The sequence below is a fragment of the Salvelinus alpinus genome, chromosome 23, assembly GCF_045679555.1.
Source record: "Salvelinus alpinus chromosome 23, SLU_Salpinus.1, whole genome shotgun sequence".
Classification (NCBI taxonomy): Eukaryota; Metazoa; Chordata; class Actinopteri; order Salmoniformes; family Salmonidae; genus Salvelinus; species Salvelinus alpinus.
Window position 1 is genome coordinate 32,212,034 of NC_092108.1, and position 17,177 is coordinate 32,229,210.

Here is a 17,177-nt window from a genome sequence, read left to right on the forward strand (position 1 = left end):
CCACTGCGCCACGCGGAGGGCAGATCAAAACAATCTTACACAGAAAGATAATTTCCATTGAAGGCCACATAGAGAAGTCAGATTTGAAAATTCCTAATTACACTTTAGTCATCACCTGCGTGCACAAAACATCCATTTAATTATTTAAATAATTGTCGCTGAGGCTGATTTTTAATTTTATAACTCACAGCTGAAGATCTTAAAATGTTCTGTTCATCCAATGTCTGTCATGTTTTTGGATGATGTGAAATAGTCGCTGCTCCCTGTGTGCGCTGAGTGCTAGTGTCCATGTGAAGTTGGGGCGTGTAAACCAGATGCAACCCGGATATAGACGGTCCATGAATCGACGTTTGCGAATCTGAGTAGATTACGTAAAAAATAACGGTCGGTCATCTTGGACGCAGTCTCCAGGTTTGTTTTATACCTTAGTGCCCCCACGCCATGCGGCTCACGGGATCGCGCACAAAAGCCCTGGCTTAGTTTAGGCCAACCAGCATCAGACAGTGTTTGAAAGATGTGAGCATGGCAACCTTTTCATGTTTGTCAGTCATTTTCAAAATGGTTAAGCCTGTTGTCCCTTGGATTCCAACTGTCCAGAATAGTTTAATTGACCAGCTAAAGTACAACAGTTGTATCACCAGTGGCAATGATTCCACTGTTTGGTGGAAATAAAGAGCTGTCAGCCTTTTGGCATCATTGTGATGTTTCTTAAAATGTTGGGAAAGCACCTCTTTCTGACAGGGAGGGGGCTCCCTGTGAATCACTGGACCTGCCGGAAACAGTTTATTTTAGAGATCAGCCGGGTGAGGGGGGGGATCTTTTCACCCATCTGACAGTTCTCATCGAGGCAGTTCGTAAAGTGTTATCTGCCCTTCAGATTATGAACTTGGGCACATTCCTCAGATTCCTCAATTGTAACATTTCCCTCCCCCACCATTTCCAAATAAAACGTTCTATTTGTTCCGCTTTTTATCTTGGGAGGTTTTACTTGTCAGACTCTGACCCAACATGGCACCTGTTAGAGAAAAGGAAAATGTCCCTAATGCTGTTTGGCCTTTTCTTTTCTGCTGTGGAATGCAGAAGCACACGGTCATCTCTCATGCAGCTCATGCTTACATTGACAGGGGGGGTTGGGTATACACTTGACAGTGAGGCGTAGGCTACTTGGTGTGTAAGCACACAAGCAAGTGATATTTGTTATGAATTAATTAGCTCTATAGGTTACAAGATCCTACTGTGATCATATTAGCGAGGTCTATTGGATTAAGCCCTGAAGTGAATTGATCGCAGCGAGTTTATGGTTATTGCTGTATCCTATCCCAAAGTCTGCCCGTGTATTGGTTCAGCCCGTGGGAGTGTTGAGTTAAACAGATGTTTTACATATCTCCTGAGCAGATGGAGAAAATAGTGTACGGGGGGGGGGGTGAAGTGGACATGCCCACATGTTGAAAGTCAAAGCGGTCATTGTTCATCTCCTATGTAAAGAATGCGATGAGGTCATGGGAGGAAATTTAATTGGACCATGCTGTGGCTCGAGGCCTTCCCCTGGAATTAACCCACACCCCATAACAACCCGTAATCCCCCACCACCTAGATATTTCCTGCTGCTCACCCCCAGGCTGTGCTCTACTGGGTGTAAGGGGATGGAAGGAATGCAAGCAAGAGGCCCAAATCACACAGGCAAAACATCCCAGCAAATCCTCTAAAAGGTGCAAATAAGAGCACACCTTAAAAGTAGCATGTAGAGGGGAAAGTTTCTATATGACAGCTCGATGATATCAACCCAGAGATCACTTGAAAATGTATGTATTTTAAATGTCTTATTTTGCTGTTTTCCCCTCAACAATGTACATGGAGCGAATCCTATCGACAAGATTTTATGTCTCAGCTATTTCTACTAATTTGGCTGAACTAATGGGGGTTTTTCTAATGATTTTATGGAATAATTAGGCCTTTCATAAGATGAGGACTTGAATAATCAGAGTTCTCAGCCAGACAAAAGGGTGACAACCACCAACCCCATATTTGCTCCCCAGGAGGAGTTGGAGAGTTAACGACATATGCAGAGATTGATTAAGAGATTTGGTGGGACTGAGCCTTTTCTCCCAGGAAGACACCGACTTTAGGTACCATTTGATCGTACAGCCTCGCTCTGGTTGCTAAAACACTCAGCCTGAAGCCATCAGGTTTGTTTGTTGATGCCTTTGTGGGATATCAGTTAAACCTTATCCCAAACCCAATCACTAATCATCAGTTTCACCACCTCCTCTGAGACAACTGAGAGGTGTGTTGAAAGACCCTTCATCAAATAGCCAACAGCAAAACATACCCAAGGATTAACCCAAGGATGTCTACAATACATTCAAAAGAATTTGACGTCAAAATAACGTGCCTCGTCTCAAGGGGTGGGAAGCCACCATATCATGGCTACTTTTTAAATAACTAGCCTTTAACCGCATACTTTATATGATTAAGTCTGTGTAATAAATTGCTATGGCCAAGGACAAACCTCTGGGTTGACAAATTAAAATGTTCAGTTTTAAACTGTTGTCAGACATTGTCAGGAAGGGAACTATGGCAGTAACCACCTGGCATTGAAAATGTCAATGAGTCTTCCAACAGCCACAATGTCAAGGACAAAAAGTTCTGTCTGTTGGCTGATTGGGCACTCACGTAGGCTAGATTATGAATTAATGTGTGTGGGAGTCTTCCTCCCTTGACTGTAATGTTCTCAAGGAAGGATCTCTACTGTGCTAAAATAGATTTATGAGACTTTTCTGTGCTAAAATTGATTTATGAGATTGTCTTCGGGAAAAGCAATATTTTTTTCTTCGACCGTTCACTGCTTTTGAGCATAGAAATTGCCTATGTGATTAACTGGCCAGCTCGGCAAAGATATTTAAACGTTTTGACAGTGACTGCATGCTATGATATGAATTTACTACCTTTTCAAAGACCCCCTGCTCACCCCCTGGAATATCCCCCTTGGTAGTTATCTACATAAAGGTCCTGGATCTGTTGGTAGAAAAACGTTGGTCTTTTCATTGGGTTATTGTTTTGTGTTCAACGGGTAGGCCTATCAAATGTAACTAGAAATGCATGTCCAAGCTTGCTTTGGTGACACATTGTGTTCTAATGACATGTTAGAGACCCTAAGAAACCACAGTGTCGCTTGTCAGAATGTTTGGGAATGTAAATGTGGATTTCACGCTTACTCCTAAAACAGCCGAATGCATCTTTGATCGTCGGAATATATGTTATATAAGCTGCATTTTTATGAGCGGAATTTACTTGTAATTACACGAGTCGCTGAATATTACATTTAATCTTCAAAGTATGTTTTTAAAAGTCCTTCAGTTATTGCCATTAAACAATTGTAAGCCACTAAAGACAGGTAGGAATTCTCAGATTCAATCAATGCTTCATTTGTTGTTCTTCTGCAGAACTTTTGAAGACAATTGCTGATCAGACGATCCACTTTTAGGAACAGTCACGAGCTTTCTCTCACATTTCAACAATAAATATTTGCCTCCCGACACAGACCATTTCCCCAAACGGTGTTCTCCCTCCCAAGTCTTTCTCTGGTTCTCGTCAGCCATCCACTTCACTGGCGTCACTCTGCCGAGCGGAAGCACATTCCAGCCAGTTCCCTCTCAACCTCCCCTCCCCCAGTCACCACCACCATACCACCATGTCACAGCCTCACTCAACTAGAACATGTTTGAGGAGTGGACAGGTGCACACATGGCTGAAGACCCCTCCTTTAGTTCTCTGCTGTAACTCACAAGAGAGGCTTATAATTTAAAACCTTACTAAGGTGGGTGTCCTGAAAAGTGTTTCATGGGGTTAGTGTCTAACAATGGTAGGGTTTAAGTCCGGGTTAACCAATACCAGTTAATTGAGTATTAGGCTACAGCATCAGAGTTCTGGAGATTTCTTTAAGGCTAATTCTTGTGTACAGTATAGCTCTTCCGAAGCTCGTCATGGTGGCTGATGTGGAAGGAGTTTTGTAGATTGTAAATCTGACAACTCCCCTACCCTAGCCGACCCCCACTGTTGCTAATGTGGAAAACGACCCCACAGTTAACCGACTTGTATGTACCTTCGTCTTTATCTTGCGTCTTTTTAAGCCTTAAAAAAAAAAACTTTCTTGTGGAGGAACACAAGGGGTCCCCACAGCCTGCCCTTTGTTTGCGTTCTCCGACTGTACTATTATTTTGCTTCTCAATACACCGATTGTTCTCTAAGGAAAGACGGAATTCCTCTTGGATTTATGCTAGACAGCTCTGGGCCAGAAAACTTGGTAAATCCATGGAACACTGCCATTCATGAATTTCAAATGAAGCTACTCTCCTGTGTAAGTCTCCTTTGGATTAGATGAGACATGAATGGAATTCTAACAACTGAAAATGGTGTTTAATCAACTTTTACATTGAGTATTATTGGCAATTTTAAATGCATCAGCTCTATCATAACTTTAATTGCAATATTTAACTACAATTAGACATAGTAAAGAATGAATTGTCAGCTATTCCTGCTCACTATTGAAGGTTATTACATTACTGAAATGACAGATTCAAAGGGCGTAGCTGGCCCTGGTAGCCTATGTGTATACTGTACTTTGTACAGTTTCAGCCAATCAGTGAAAGAATGCATCTCAGGCTTGACACCTAAAACTAGGCCTCCAGTGACAGCCACAACATATTGTAAAACTCATTTTGGTTGAGAATGTACTAAGAACCAACTTTGGCCACCAAAGACTATTAAAATCCCAGCTGCCAAAGAGTAACCATGTCCTTGTTCAAAGCTAAACCGTGATTTTCATGGCCCTTTGCTCATTATCTTTAGGACTTGCCCTGCCTGTGAACTAGACTACTAGTCTCTAGTGACTGCCTGACCACCTGTATTCAGTGTTGAGGCTTCCTTTGTCTCCACTGAGTGGGCTCCTCTATGTTGGGTTGACGAGGGGCCCTTTGTTGTTTGGCCCTGTGCTTGCCACTTCATTGCTGCGCCAACAGATGCTGTTTGTCTTGTTTGCGAGGATGTGGGGTGGTTTTAGAAATTAGATGTCAATGATAGTCTGTTCCCAGTATGATTTCCCTGCTGCTCCAACCCTCTTAAGATGTGCTTGTTCACAGAATTTCACATTCAGTTATTCTGGTGTCATGCCTGTGCATTGTAGTGGAAGTGACTAGTGGAAAAAGTAAGCAAATTAGTTGTAAATGGTCAGACAAATTCTCAGTTGGCCAAATTGGTTGAGCTTGAAGTTATTCATGTCTATGTCTCGTTGCACTTTGATTTTAGATTCCCCCCCCCCCATGTTTTAATTTGCATCTTTCTCAGTGTAAAGCTTAACTTCTTTCTACTTGGTTAGATTTATAAGGAGAAATTGAACATGAGCTAATGGATATAAACGCAAATAATCTACATAACTGTATTACTGTTTTGATTTCATTTGAAAAGATTTCTCTGTGTGTTGAAGCAGACCTGTTGAAGTGCACACCTAGTTTAGTGACTCACAGCCCAGTTGAGGTCAAATTTGTACCAGTCATGTTTGAGTAGGAGACTCACACAGGGCCAAAGCAGGCACTCCGGAACATAGCATACTTGACAGTTCACTTTAATCTCAATGTAACGTATGCGTTCATGACAACCAGCTCACACCCTGCAGTAAAATATATATTGCTTTCAGATTAACCTTGAACCACAAAGCTTGCTGGGTTAAGAGGTCCCTCAAGTCAGGAAGTTCATTGTCATGGTGACTGCAACAACATGCATTAACACTTACTTGGAAGGAAATTAACAGATTGAGAAATCTATATTATCTGTGAGCTACATGTCTTCACCTATATTTGTGCCACAATGGTTCCTGTATATATGTTTGTATTTGCAGCTCGGTTTAGAGAGCAATTTATTTGCTAAAGTAAACTGTACCCCCTGTAGCCATGTTGAAAGATTGTCATTTCTTTTTTTTTTAAATGGCCCCATAACATTTCCCCAAGCTCTTAGCAGATAGATTTTGGTTTTCATCCCCCTACCACTCCTAGCCTGCTCAGACATGCCAAATAGGTTTCGAAAGGCCCTCTACCATTACTGGAGGACACTGGAGACCTTTGGAAATCCTCCTTTGTCTTGCCTTAAACCAACAATGCATCTGGAAAAGACTTGTTGTAAACTGTGACTTTTAGTGACTGATTTAGCTTTTGGTATCAATTATCTCATGTTTCTTTTTGGTTCTTCAGGCAAGGCTTTTGACATCACTTACGTGCGACTCAAGTTCCACACCAGCCGCCCAGAGAGCTTCGCCATCTACAAGCGCACAAGTGAGGATGGACCATGGACGCCCTACCAGTACTACAGTGGCTCCTGTGAGAAGACCTACCAGAAGTTCAACAGGGGCTTCATCCGCACCGGAGAGGACGAACAGCAGGCCCTCTGCACCGACGAGTTCAGTGACATCTCACCCTTGACCGGAGGAAACGTGGCGTTCTCCACCCTTGAGGGCCGACCCAGTGCTTACAACTTTGACAACAGCCCAGTTCTTCAGGTAAAAAAAAACCTCAGCTGTTTTATAGGATTTGAGAAACCTTGATAAAATAACTTTGTGTGATCGTCTCTAATACTGTATGTTCAAGCTCAGTTCTACAGGTAAAAAAACGGCTGTTTTTATAGTGTTCTAGAGACCTTGATATAGGAACTTCGTGATGCTTCTTGTTCCAGGTCCATATGTGTGATATCCCATACTTGTGTGTCCCTGGGTGGCTGTTAATATTTTGTTTTATTTTTACAGGGCTGTCTGAGGCACAGAGTTAGTAGTACATCTTATATCAGTAGCGTTGAAGAAATCAATGATGTGGAAGAGCAGGTGGACATAGTAATGATAAGTTGGCCCCTGGACTTGAGATATTTTGGCCTTGACATTTGCTGTTGGCAGGCATGCCCAGTGGAAGGGAGTAGCACACTAGTTCAGGTGGGAAAGTGTGAGAACCTGACCAGTGCCAAGTATTGCAACAGGTTGCTAGGTGACGCCTCCAGATTTCCCACTACAGTACTGATTGAATTTGGCTCTTAAGAGGCACAGCTGGAAATGTTTGTTGCGCATTGCTTTCAGCAAGTGAGAATTTGTGTGTGTTTCCAGACGAAGCCCAGGGAGTCTACTAGCCTACATCAGACTGTAAACCCAAATGACTCCAGTAAGATTGTATAGCCTAACCATTAGGTTATAAACTACTGTATTTGTTGCATGCACCGCGCCGAATACAACAGACTTTACCATGAAATGCTTACTTACGAGCACTTTACCAACAATGCAGAATTAAATAGTAACAAAATAGATAATAATGATGTGGCTATATACAAGGAGTACCAGTACTGAGTCAATGTGCAGGGGTACGTGGTAGTTGAGGAAACATGTAGGTAGGGGTAAAGTGACTAGGCAATCAGGATAGATAATAAACAGAGTAGCAGCGGCGTGTGTGTGTGTGTGTGTGTATGTGTTGGAGTGTCAGTGTAAGGATGTGTGAGTGTGTGGGTAGAGTCCAGTGAGTGTGCATAGTCAGTGCAAAAAAGGGTCAATGCAACTAGTCCAGGTAGCCTTCAGATTAACCGTTCAGCAGTCTCATGGCTTAGGGGTAGAAGCTGTTCAGGAACCTTTTGGTCCCAGACATTGCGCTCTGGTACCGCTTTCTGTGCGGTAGCAGAGTGGACAGTCTATGGCTTGGGTGGCTGGGGTCATTGACACATTTCTGGGCTTTCCTCTGACACCGCCTGGTATAGAGGTCCTGGATGGCAGGGCGCTCAGCCCCAGTGATGTACTGGTTTGTCCGCACCACCCTCTGTAGAGCCTTGCGTCATCAGTCGATCTGTTGGGGCAGTATGCAAATTAGTGGGTCCAGGGTGTCTGGGATGATGATGGTGTTGATGTGAGCCATGACCAGCCTTTAGAAGCATTTTATGGCTACAGATGTAAGTGCTATGGTCCAATAGTAATTTAGACAGGTTACCTTGGCATTCGTAAGCACAGTGACTATGGTGATCTGCTTGAAACATGTAGGTATTAAAGACTGGGCCAGGAAGAGGTTGAAAATGTCAGCGAATACATTTGCCAGCTGGCCAGCGCATGGTCTAAGTACGTGTCCTGGTAATCTGTCTGGCCCTGCGACCTTGTGAATGTTAACTTGTTTAAAGGTCTTACTAACATCGGCTATGGAGAGCGAAATCACACAGTTGTCCGAAACAGCTGGTGCTCTCATGCATGGTTCAGTGTTGCTTGCCTCGAACGAGCATAGAAAATATTTAGCTCCCCTGGTAGGCTCACGTCACTGGGCAGCTCGCGGCTGTGTTTCCCTTTGTAATCCGTGATAGTTTGCACATCCGACAAGCATCAGAGGATTTGATCTTAGTCCTGTCTTGACGCTTTGCCTGTTTGATGGGTCATCGGAGGTAGTAGCAGGATTTCTTAAAAGGGTCTTACTATGTTCATGTAAGAAAGTTGTATCTGTAAGCTACTTCTAAAGGGTGTATATTGATGTAGGCTAACTGCCTTTTTGCTAATGAGAAGTAGTCAGCCTGGTAATTTCTGATATTATCTGCTGTTGGCTGATCTTGCTATTTTTTTTACCTGTGTGGAATACCCTAACTTTTCATACAGAATACTCTACCTCTAACAAATTAACACATTTCACTCTGGCACTATACACTTCCATATTTGACTTTCTCATGTGGAATATTTATTCCAAAGCCCAGGACTCTTTGGAAGGGATACCTTTCTGAGGCGTCACAGGGCTACGTTCCATGGATAGTTTATTTGTTAAGTGGAGTCTCTTGGTAATATTTGAATAACTGTTAAAGATTCTTTAATATTGGATAGCGAACATTTTCGTACAACAAAATCAACCAAAACTTTTTCACACAGACTCACTCTGTACATAGAAAATATAGCCCACAGGTGTCTCAAGATAATTTACTGGGGGAGGAAATTATATTTTCATCCAGCTTTAAATGTCTGCCTGGATACAGTTGGAAATGTATGAGATAGTGACAGTGAAGTCAATTAAGGAGTCGACCAGGAGAGCCATTGGCCTTGTGCCTGAGACAGACGGAACCTGCTTTGACTCATGGCTGCCCTATGGATGTGTCGGACTCTTCTCGTAGAGTTAGGCTATAAGTGGCAAAACATTGGAGCTGTTGTCAGCAAAAACTCTATCCTGAAATATGTTTTTCATTCGTCTACTGGTAGTAGTTAGGCTCCCAATAATTCTGCAGAATGTTTGTTGGCAAATAATTTTGCATGTGCAAGCGAGATGATACACGCTTGACTTGGCTGCGTTTACAACTCCTCTTCAGAAATATTGAGAACATTGTGTTACAATGTTAAATGTGAAACAGACTATTTATTATAAACCTCCATGTGTGGAACAGGATAGACTTTCTTCTTTTTTTCTTTTTTTTTTTACAGATGTTACGCTATGGTTTCCAACTTTCTTGGTAATACTCCTTGAGCGATCTTCCGGTGCTCACTCCAGATTTGTCCTCTGCTGCTGTAATTCTAAGAAAGCAAACAAAAGGCTTTCGATATGTTGTTCTGATTCTGGGACCAGTCTGATTTCACGAGAATTTCGGAGGTTTGGTTTAGATTAGTTTTGCTGTATTAATTTTTTTCTTCTAAACAGCTGCGCTAGGACCAGGGATAGGGTTTTGTCTCCCATTTCAAATAGAAACTTTCAACAGGATAAGAATTAGTTTCAAGTCAAACACACCTATTGTGCAGTTATCTTTGGACTCTTCAACCCTCTCCCTTTTCTCGTCCGTCAAGCAAAGTTGTAAATGAATAACTCTCCAAACATATTTAGCAGGCAAGGCCTGGCAGACATATTTGTAGAGTCTGACCTGGCTGTGTTTTAACACTGTCCATTTGTCTTTTTTCTTTTCAGGAATGGGTGACAGCCACAGATATCAAAGTGACCCTGAACAGGCTCAACACATTTGGAGATGAAGTTTTCAATGATCCCAAGGTCCTAAAGTCCTATTACTACGCTATCTCAGACTTTGCAGTGGGAGGAAGGTGAGAGCAGTTCCCTCAGCTTTATGCTATCTTCCAACAACTGTTGTCAACATCCACTGCCTGGCCTTTCCCTTGTTCACGTTTTTTTATTTGACCAATGCCATTGTTTTTGTCTCTTCTAGAAATTATAGCATAAAAAGTAAAAATAGCAACAAAATCGTATTATATTCCTTTAAAGGAGGAGGCCCTGTCTATTACCCACACAGCATGTTTTCTCTAGTGCATGTTCACTCTATACTTTTTTGGTATGATGACCTGGAATAACTGCAAGAATAGGAATCGCTCTGTTGGAGTGAAGAAAAAATCATTCATTATCAAACCTCAAGTGCTGACAACAAAGATGTTTTTGTCTGGGTGTTGAATCATTCATCTAAAGTAGTGTAGTCTGTTGACTTCAGATCAACTTCATATCACTTATCTGGACACATTTTACATTGTGTGGGTTCATTCTCAGTGGCTCAACCGAGAATCCAAAAAAACAATCCCTCCCAAATTCAGAACTGAAAAGCCAGAAGAGAATAGGGGATCAGACACGTATTAAACAAGTGTTAAACTGCCCCCTTGCCGGTGCAGTGTCTTTTCACCTCAATCTGTTTGAAATGTGGAGCAGATTTCCATTACACAGCCGCATTCTTTGCATTCCTGCCTGCGAGTGCTGGATTACAGTGCACGGAGACTGGAATGGGGCAGTCCCCAATATGACGGCAGAGATGAGTCCAAGGACCAAGCCGGGCCAAGCTTGGGTGTAGTAGGTCTACTCTCTACCTGTCAGGGCACCAAGTTCACTGTCCACCAGTCAGCGACGTCATCACATCCACCAGCTGTATATTATGAGTAAGAAATGGATTGGACTGATATTACACGTACTACAAAATGGAAAAAAGCGTGAGGGAGGTTGGCTTTGTTTTTCTAGATGAACAAACCGCCTATTAGTCTTAATAGGCCCCTAGTGCTGTAGTGTCTTCCTTCCTGTTGTCACTTTTTCCACACTTCGCTGCCAAGTAACACCTGAAACAATACCCAAAGGTGGCTGCCATGCAATTCTTCTCTTGTTCGGAGGGGGTCTGTTGAAGTGTCTCAGGTGGAGAAGGTGCAGCCTTTCTGAATTGGGTAAACACCATGGAGTTATCAGGGTAAATAAAACTCTCCCTGTGCCAAAATTGATTTGACTAATGATGTAATTGAGGATGGATCAAATACTCAGTAACTCAAATAAATTACGTGTATTCGTGATTCCCAACAACACACACTTAGAGTAATGACTCTCAAACATAATGTAAGCCACAAATAGTGGTGTGTTTTTGATAGATCAAATCAAACGTTTATTGGTCGCGTGCATACGGCACAGTGAAATGCTTTCTTGCTAAATCTCCTCAATGATGCAGTACAATAACTTTGTCAATTAAATGCCTAATACAAGTCCAAAAATAACAAGTATTGGAAAAAAGTAATAACTATTATGAGAAGCATGCACAGCTCAGCGTTCAACACCATAGTCCCCTCCAAGCTCATCACCTAGCTAGGGACCCTGGGACTGAACCCCTCCCTCTGCAACTGGATCCTGGACTTCCTGAATGGTCGGCCCCAGGTGGTGAGGGTAGGCAACAACATCTTCGCCACGCTGACCCTCAACACGGGGGCCTCTCAGGGGTGTGTGCTTAGTCCCCTCCTGTACTCCTTGTTCACCCACGACTGCGTGGCCACGCACCACTCAAACACCAAGTTTGCCAACGACATGACGGTGGTAGGCCTGATCACCAATGGCGATGAGTCCGCCTACAGGGAGGAGGTCAGAGACATAGCCAGGACAACAACCTCTCCCTCAATGTCAGTAAGACCAAGGAGCTGATTGTGTACTATAGGAGAAAGGGGGGAGAGCACGCCTTCATCCACATCGACAGGGTGGTGTGGAGCGGGTCGAGAGCTTGAAGTTCCTTGGCGTCCATATCACAAAGGACTTAACATGGTCCAGACACACCCGCACAGGCGTGAAGAGGGCACGGTAGTGCCTCTTCCCCCTCGGGAGGCTAAACAGATTTGGAATGGGGCCCTCAGATCCACATTTATACAGCTACACCATTGAGAGTATCTTGACAGGCTGCGTTACTGCTTGGTATGGCAATTGCACCGCCCTTGACCACAAAGCGCTACAAAGGGAGCTGAGGACAGCCCAGTGCATCACTGGGGCTGAGCTCCCTGCCATCCAGAACCTCCATATGAGTCGGTGTCAGAGGAATTCCCCAAAAATTGCCAAACACTCCAGCCACCCAAGCCATGGCTGTTCACTCTGCTTCCATCCGGCAAACGGTACCAGAGCATTGGCTCTTGGACCAACAGGCTCTAAGACAGCTTCTACCCCCAAGCCATAAGACCGCTAAATAGCCAGACTGCTATGTAGCTCCATTCTTGTGTATTTTTTTAATTTAAACTCTCTACTGTTGTTCCTAATCAAGCATTTCACTGTAAAGTCTACCTACACATGTTGTATTCAGGGCATGTGATAAATAACAATTGATTTGCTAGAATATTTACAGTATGATTGATTTATCAAAATGAAGACCGTTCTATACCAGGAGTAAAGTGACTTGTTATACCAAGTTGGAGTCAACGGCAAAGTTTGCTGCTATCTGTCATGCTAATGTGGATGAATGAACAGTTATTTGTAGATTACTGTACATATAATCTAGTGTTTCCCCTGTAGGGAGACGATGAGGAGCAAGCAGTGGCTGTGCTGTCATTTGTGCCACTACTCACTCTGATTGCTAGCAATATAAGTTTAAAGTTGGCACTCTGATCTTAAAGGGATAGTGCGAGATTTTGGCAATTTAGCCAAATTGGTGGGGCGCTGCTGCTAAATGAATATAGGGGAAACACTGTAATCATGCTACTATCCTGTGCTGACAGGTCATCGACTCATATGATTACACTGAAGATAAGTGCCACTGATACACAGCATGGTTGGACTATTTGAACTGCTTAACCAAGTAATTACGTCCATTAATCAATAACTGAGTTCCATTTGATGCTTACGGTCAGGTCCTCTAAGACCAGTGCAAAGGACCGTCTCAGAGTAGGAGCGTCTCAGAGTAGGAGTGCTGATCTAGGATCAGTTTTTGCCTTTTACATCATAATGAATAAGATGACATAGACAGCGGGAACTTGATCCTCTTACTCTGAGACACTTTGTGAATACGGACCAGATGTTTGAGTTGTGCATTGTAACTCTCACGATGACTAACAGACTGTTCTCCGCTGTTCCAGGTGCAAGTGCAACGGCCATGCGAGTGAGTGTGTGAAAAACAACGGCTTCGACAAGCCGGTTTGCAACTGCAAGCACAACACAGAGGGTGATGACTGCAATGTGTGCAAGCCGTTCTACAACGACCGTCCCTGGAGGCGAGCTACAGCCAATAACCCTAACGAGTGTCTGCGTAAGTCAGTCCCATGCTTTCCCAAATGGCACCCTATTCCCTATGTAGTGCGCTACTTTTGACCAGAGTCCTATGGGCCCTGGTCAGGGGCCCTGGTCAAAAGTAGTGCACTACATAGAGAATAGGATGTAATTTGGGACACAGCCCAAGAGATGAGTGTCTGCATAAGTACCATAGCAAGAGATCCTTCCTGTTTCTGTGCAGGCCAGGCCGGGCAGACATTCATATCATACCGCAAATGTGTGACTAATCCTGTTCAGAACAGTCCACACCACACTTCTCACGCCCACACTGCCTCAATCTGCTCCAGGCCACATAATCTGTCTCCTAAAACCAAACTTTGCCAGCAGACCACTTACGGAAAAGTACACCTGATATGGAAAATGTGCCAAATGAAATGACCTTCCTTTAACTGCAGGGAAGGTTCAGTATGAAATTAGCTTTCAATCAGATTACTATGTAGCTCTACCACCTCCTTCCCCGTATACAGTAAGTACCTCTACATTGAACCCATCCATGCATTGTCCTTAAAACTGTATGGGATAAACTAATGACTAGTTTACCAAAGCCTGGCATGGAAAATGTGCTTTTAGCTTTTCCCACTCTTAAATCCAGCGGTTTAAAATCACATTAGTCAGTAGTTCTACTGCTCCCTCCCCATATACACATATGTTGATCCCACCCACACATTGTCCTATACATTTGTATGTGATAAGCTAATATCTACTTTTTCTGGTGGTCCCAGAGTGCAACTGTAATGGCAAGAGTGCAGAGTGCTACTTCGACCCTGAGCTGTACCGTGCCACTGGCCACGGAGGACACTGTCGCAACTGTGCCGACAACACAGACGGGCCTAACTGCGAGCGCTGCCTGGACAACCACTACAGAGACAGATCTGGCAACCGCTGCCTGCCCTGCAGCTGCAACCCAGTGGGTGAGTGTCTGGACTATACAATTGCGTATTTACTGTTTCTATTGGGGTAAAAAGAGGGATTCGTCCCAATTGGTACCCTATTCCCTATGTAGTGCGCTACTTTTGACAGGAGCCGTGCAGTTCACTATTTGGGACATAGGGTGCCATTTGGGTCGCAGCCTTCCTGTTTCTATTGGGGTAAGAAGATAAGTACAGTATGAAGCCAGGCTTTGTTGTGAAGTGACTGCCCTGTCATTATATTGGATTGAGCAATGAACCACAAGTTTTAATGTATCATAAAATACTTACTGTTTATATTGGCTGTATTGCATTAATTGAAACCAAAACTGATCTCAGGGCAAGTCTGTTTGTTTTGACTAGCAGATGCTACTTTTCATAGCAGGTTAGGAGAATTAGCAAGGCATGTTAGGAGCATGTTTTGTGGCGGGTTAGGGTTGGCTAAAATGCTAAAATTGTCCCAGATGCGACTCGAACATATCTAACTACAACCAGGCCTGCCCTGAGAACAGTCTTGGTTTCCACTAATGCGATGCTGCTTTCTATTGGGTAAAACAATATACAGTCTGAAGGCAGTCTGTGTTTTGTAGTGCTGTGGGTTAACATTTTATTGGATTGAGAGACAAAACGCAAGTCTTAATAGGTTAAATCTGTTGTCACCAGTATGTTAAGTTTCATAATTCCTCTATAACCACATATGCTACCCTTGAAAACCACCGCAAAACAATTGCGACATGGACACCACCAGATCCCATTACAGGCTATTCGAACAAGATTGTCCACATGTTGTGTGAATTGTCTGGGCTGTTTAACAATGATCGTTCACATGTGTGTTGAAATGCTGAACTGATGTTGATCTGTGCTTCTTTCTCTCTACTGCCAGGCTCTCTGGCCACTCAGTGTGACAACACAGGACGCTGCAGCTGTAAACCAGGTGTGATGGGGGACAAGTGTGACCGCTGCCAACCTGGCTTCCACACCTTGACCGAAGCAGGTTGCAGGTATATACCACCAAGCCAATAACTCTTGTTATTTGTGATATTTATATTTGCATTGCTCCAAATCAAACAATCTTAATGTTTTATGATGATTTGTTCTTATTTATTTATTGTTCGCTCTTCACGTGTTTATTTGGGAGTGAGATGGAGGTGGTCAGTCTTAGGGTGTATCCCAAATGGCATCCTTCTCCCTATATAGTGCACTATATAGGGAATAGGATGCCATTTGGGATGTAGTTGTGTGCCAGGCCAGCAATGGTCCTTTTAGATAAACAGGCTCGCAGCAGGCTTGCTTTAGAATAGATAGTGGTTATCAGACCCATGCTGTTTATGTGAATGGCTGTTCTTCTCCCTTCCCTTCCCCTCCCCCACCCCTCTTCTCTCCAGACCCTGCTCCTGTAACCCTTCTGGAAGCACACAGGAGTGTGATGTCCAGACAGGCCGTTGCCAGTGCAAGGACAACGTGGAGGGCTTCAACTGTGACAGGTCAGTGTCAGACCCACTCGCTCTCTCCGCCACAGGGATTAATTACACAGACACACAGTAACACACACAGTAACACACACACACACACAGAGGCACAGTACACACACAAACATGATTTCCTTATACCGAAAATACACTCTAACAAGGTGGCTTTTCAGACAAAGATTGTCTTTGTCTGGGAATTGTTGAATTTTGATGGGTTTAGAATGAAACAGGGTTACGAAAGACTGTCACTTTGGCAGTGAAATATGAGTTGGCTCCATTCAGCTAGTGCAACACAGTTATTGTTCATTGGGAAGGGAAACTGTTAAAGATTCATGGCAGCATTTCAGCTCCTCTTCTGTTATGACATTTTGAGGTTAAACCACAGAAGTTTAAAGGCAGCCCCTGACACACAGAAACACAGATACACACAGGAGAGTACCTCTCTCAATGAAAGAATGCTCCGTATGTGTGTAAAATGGAATTAGACAGGCAGCATGACTCCCCTAGCAGCGAAGGAGACAAAATAACCCATAGATAGCTCACTCCTCCCCACTGAGACCGACTGGCAGCCAGGCCTTCTATGGCTTCTCCCAAGTCCGGCCACCCTTCCAGTCACCACTGCCTTGTCTACTGCCTGCCTGATACACTCTTCTCTCTGCCTGGCAATGGCCACCACCTAACCCCAGCTCCACAGACACTGGTGGGTGTAACATTCCTCCCAGCCCCCCAGCTGGGCCACAGATGGTATGAATAATACCCCCAGTATGGATTCGTCCCAAATGGCACCCTATTGGTCAAAAGTAGTGCACTATATAGAATATAGCCTACGCCTCAAACTGAATGTCAATACTTTCACATTTCCAAGCCTAAAGCCATATTTTAACTCAGTTTCATACAGTTAACTTTGTTTTCATATAATTAAATATAAATATAAACCCACTGTTCCTAGGCCGTCATTGTAATAAGAATTTGTTCTTAACTGACTTGCCTAGTTAAATAAAGGTTAAATAAAATAATATGAGAAATATATATATGTTGACTTTATGTCATATTTGCAGATAGACATACCCATGCTAATATAATTTTTTATGTAAGTTGATGTTAAATGGCTAATGTGGTTTATTTCAGGTGTAAGCTTGGCTACTTCAACATGGACCCCCAGAACCCGCAGGGTTGCACTCCGTGCTTCTGCTTCCAGCACTCCTCTGTGTGTGACAGTGCTGAAGGTTACAGCATCGACACTGTTTCCTCCACCTTCAACAAAGGTGAGCCCATTCACACCT

The 17,177-nt window shown here is 43.5% G+C and overlaps 1 protein-coding gene across 1 annotated transcript in view; it reads left to right on the forward strand.

The window, feature by feature from the left end:
• LOC139550804 (laminin subunit gamma-1-like) overlaps nucleotides 1–17,177 on the forward strand; it is a 78,054-nt gene that overhangs the window by 38,597 nt on the left and 22,280 nt on the right. The window contains exons 2-8 of the mRNA XM_071361975.1: nucleotides 6,243–6,547; nucleotides 9,933–10,063; nucleotides 13,325–13,494; nucleotides 14,240–14,428; nucleotides 15,309–15,426; nucleotides 15,811–15,909; nucleotides 17,023–17,159. Of these exons, the coding sequence (XP_071218076.1) occupies nucleotides 6,243–6,547; nucleotides 9,933–10,063; nucleotides 13,325–13,494; nucleotides 14,240–14,428; nucleotides 15,309–15,426; nucleotides 15,811–15,909; nucleotides 17,023–17,159 (1,149 nt within the window). The remainder of the gene's footprint in view (nucleotides 1–6,242; nucleotides 6,548–9,932; nucleotides 10,064–13,324; nucleotides 13,495–14,239; nucleotides 14,429–15,308; nucleotides 15,427–15,810; nucleotides 15,910–17,022; nucleotides 17,160–17,177) is intronic.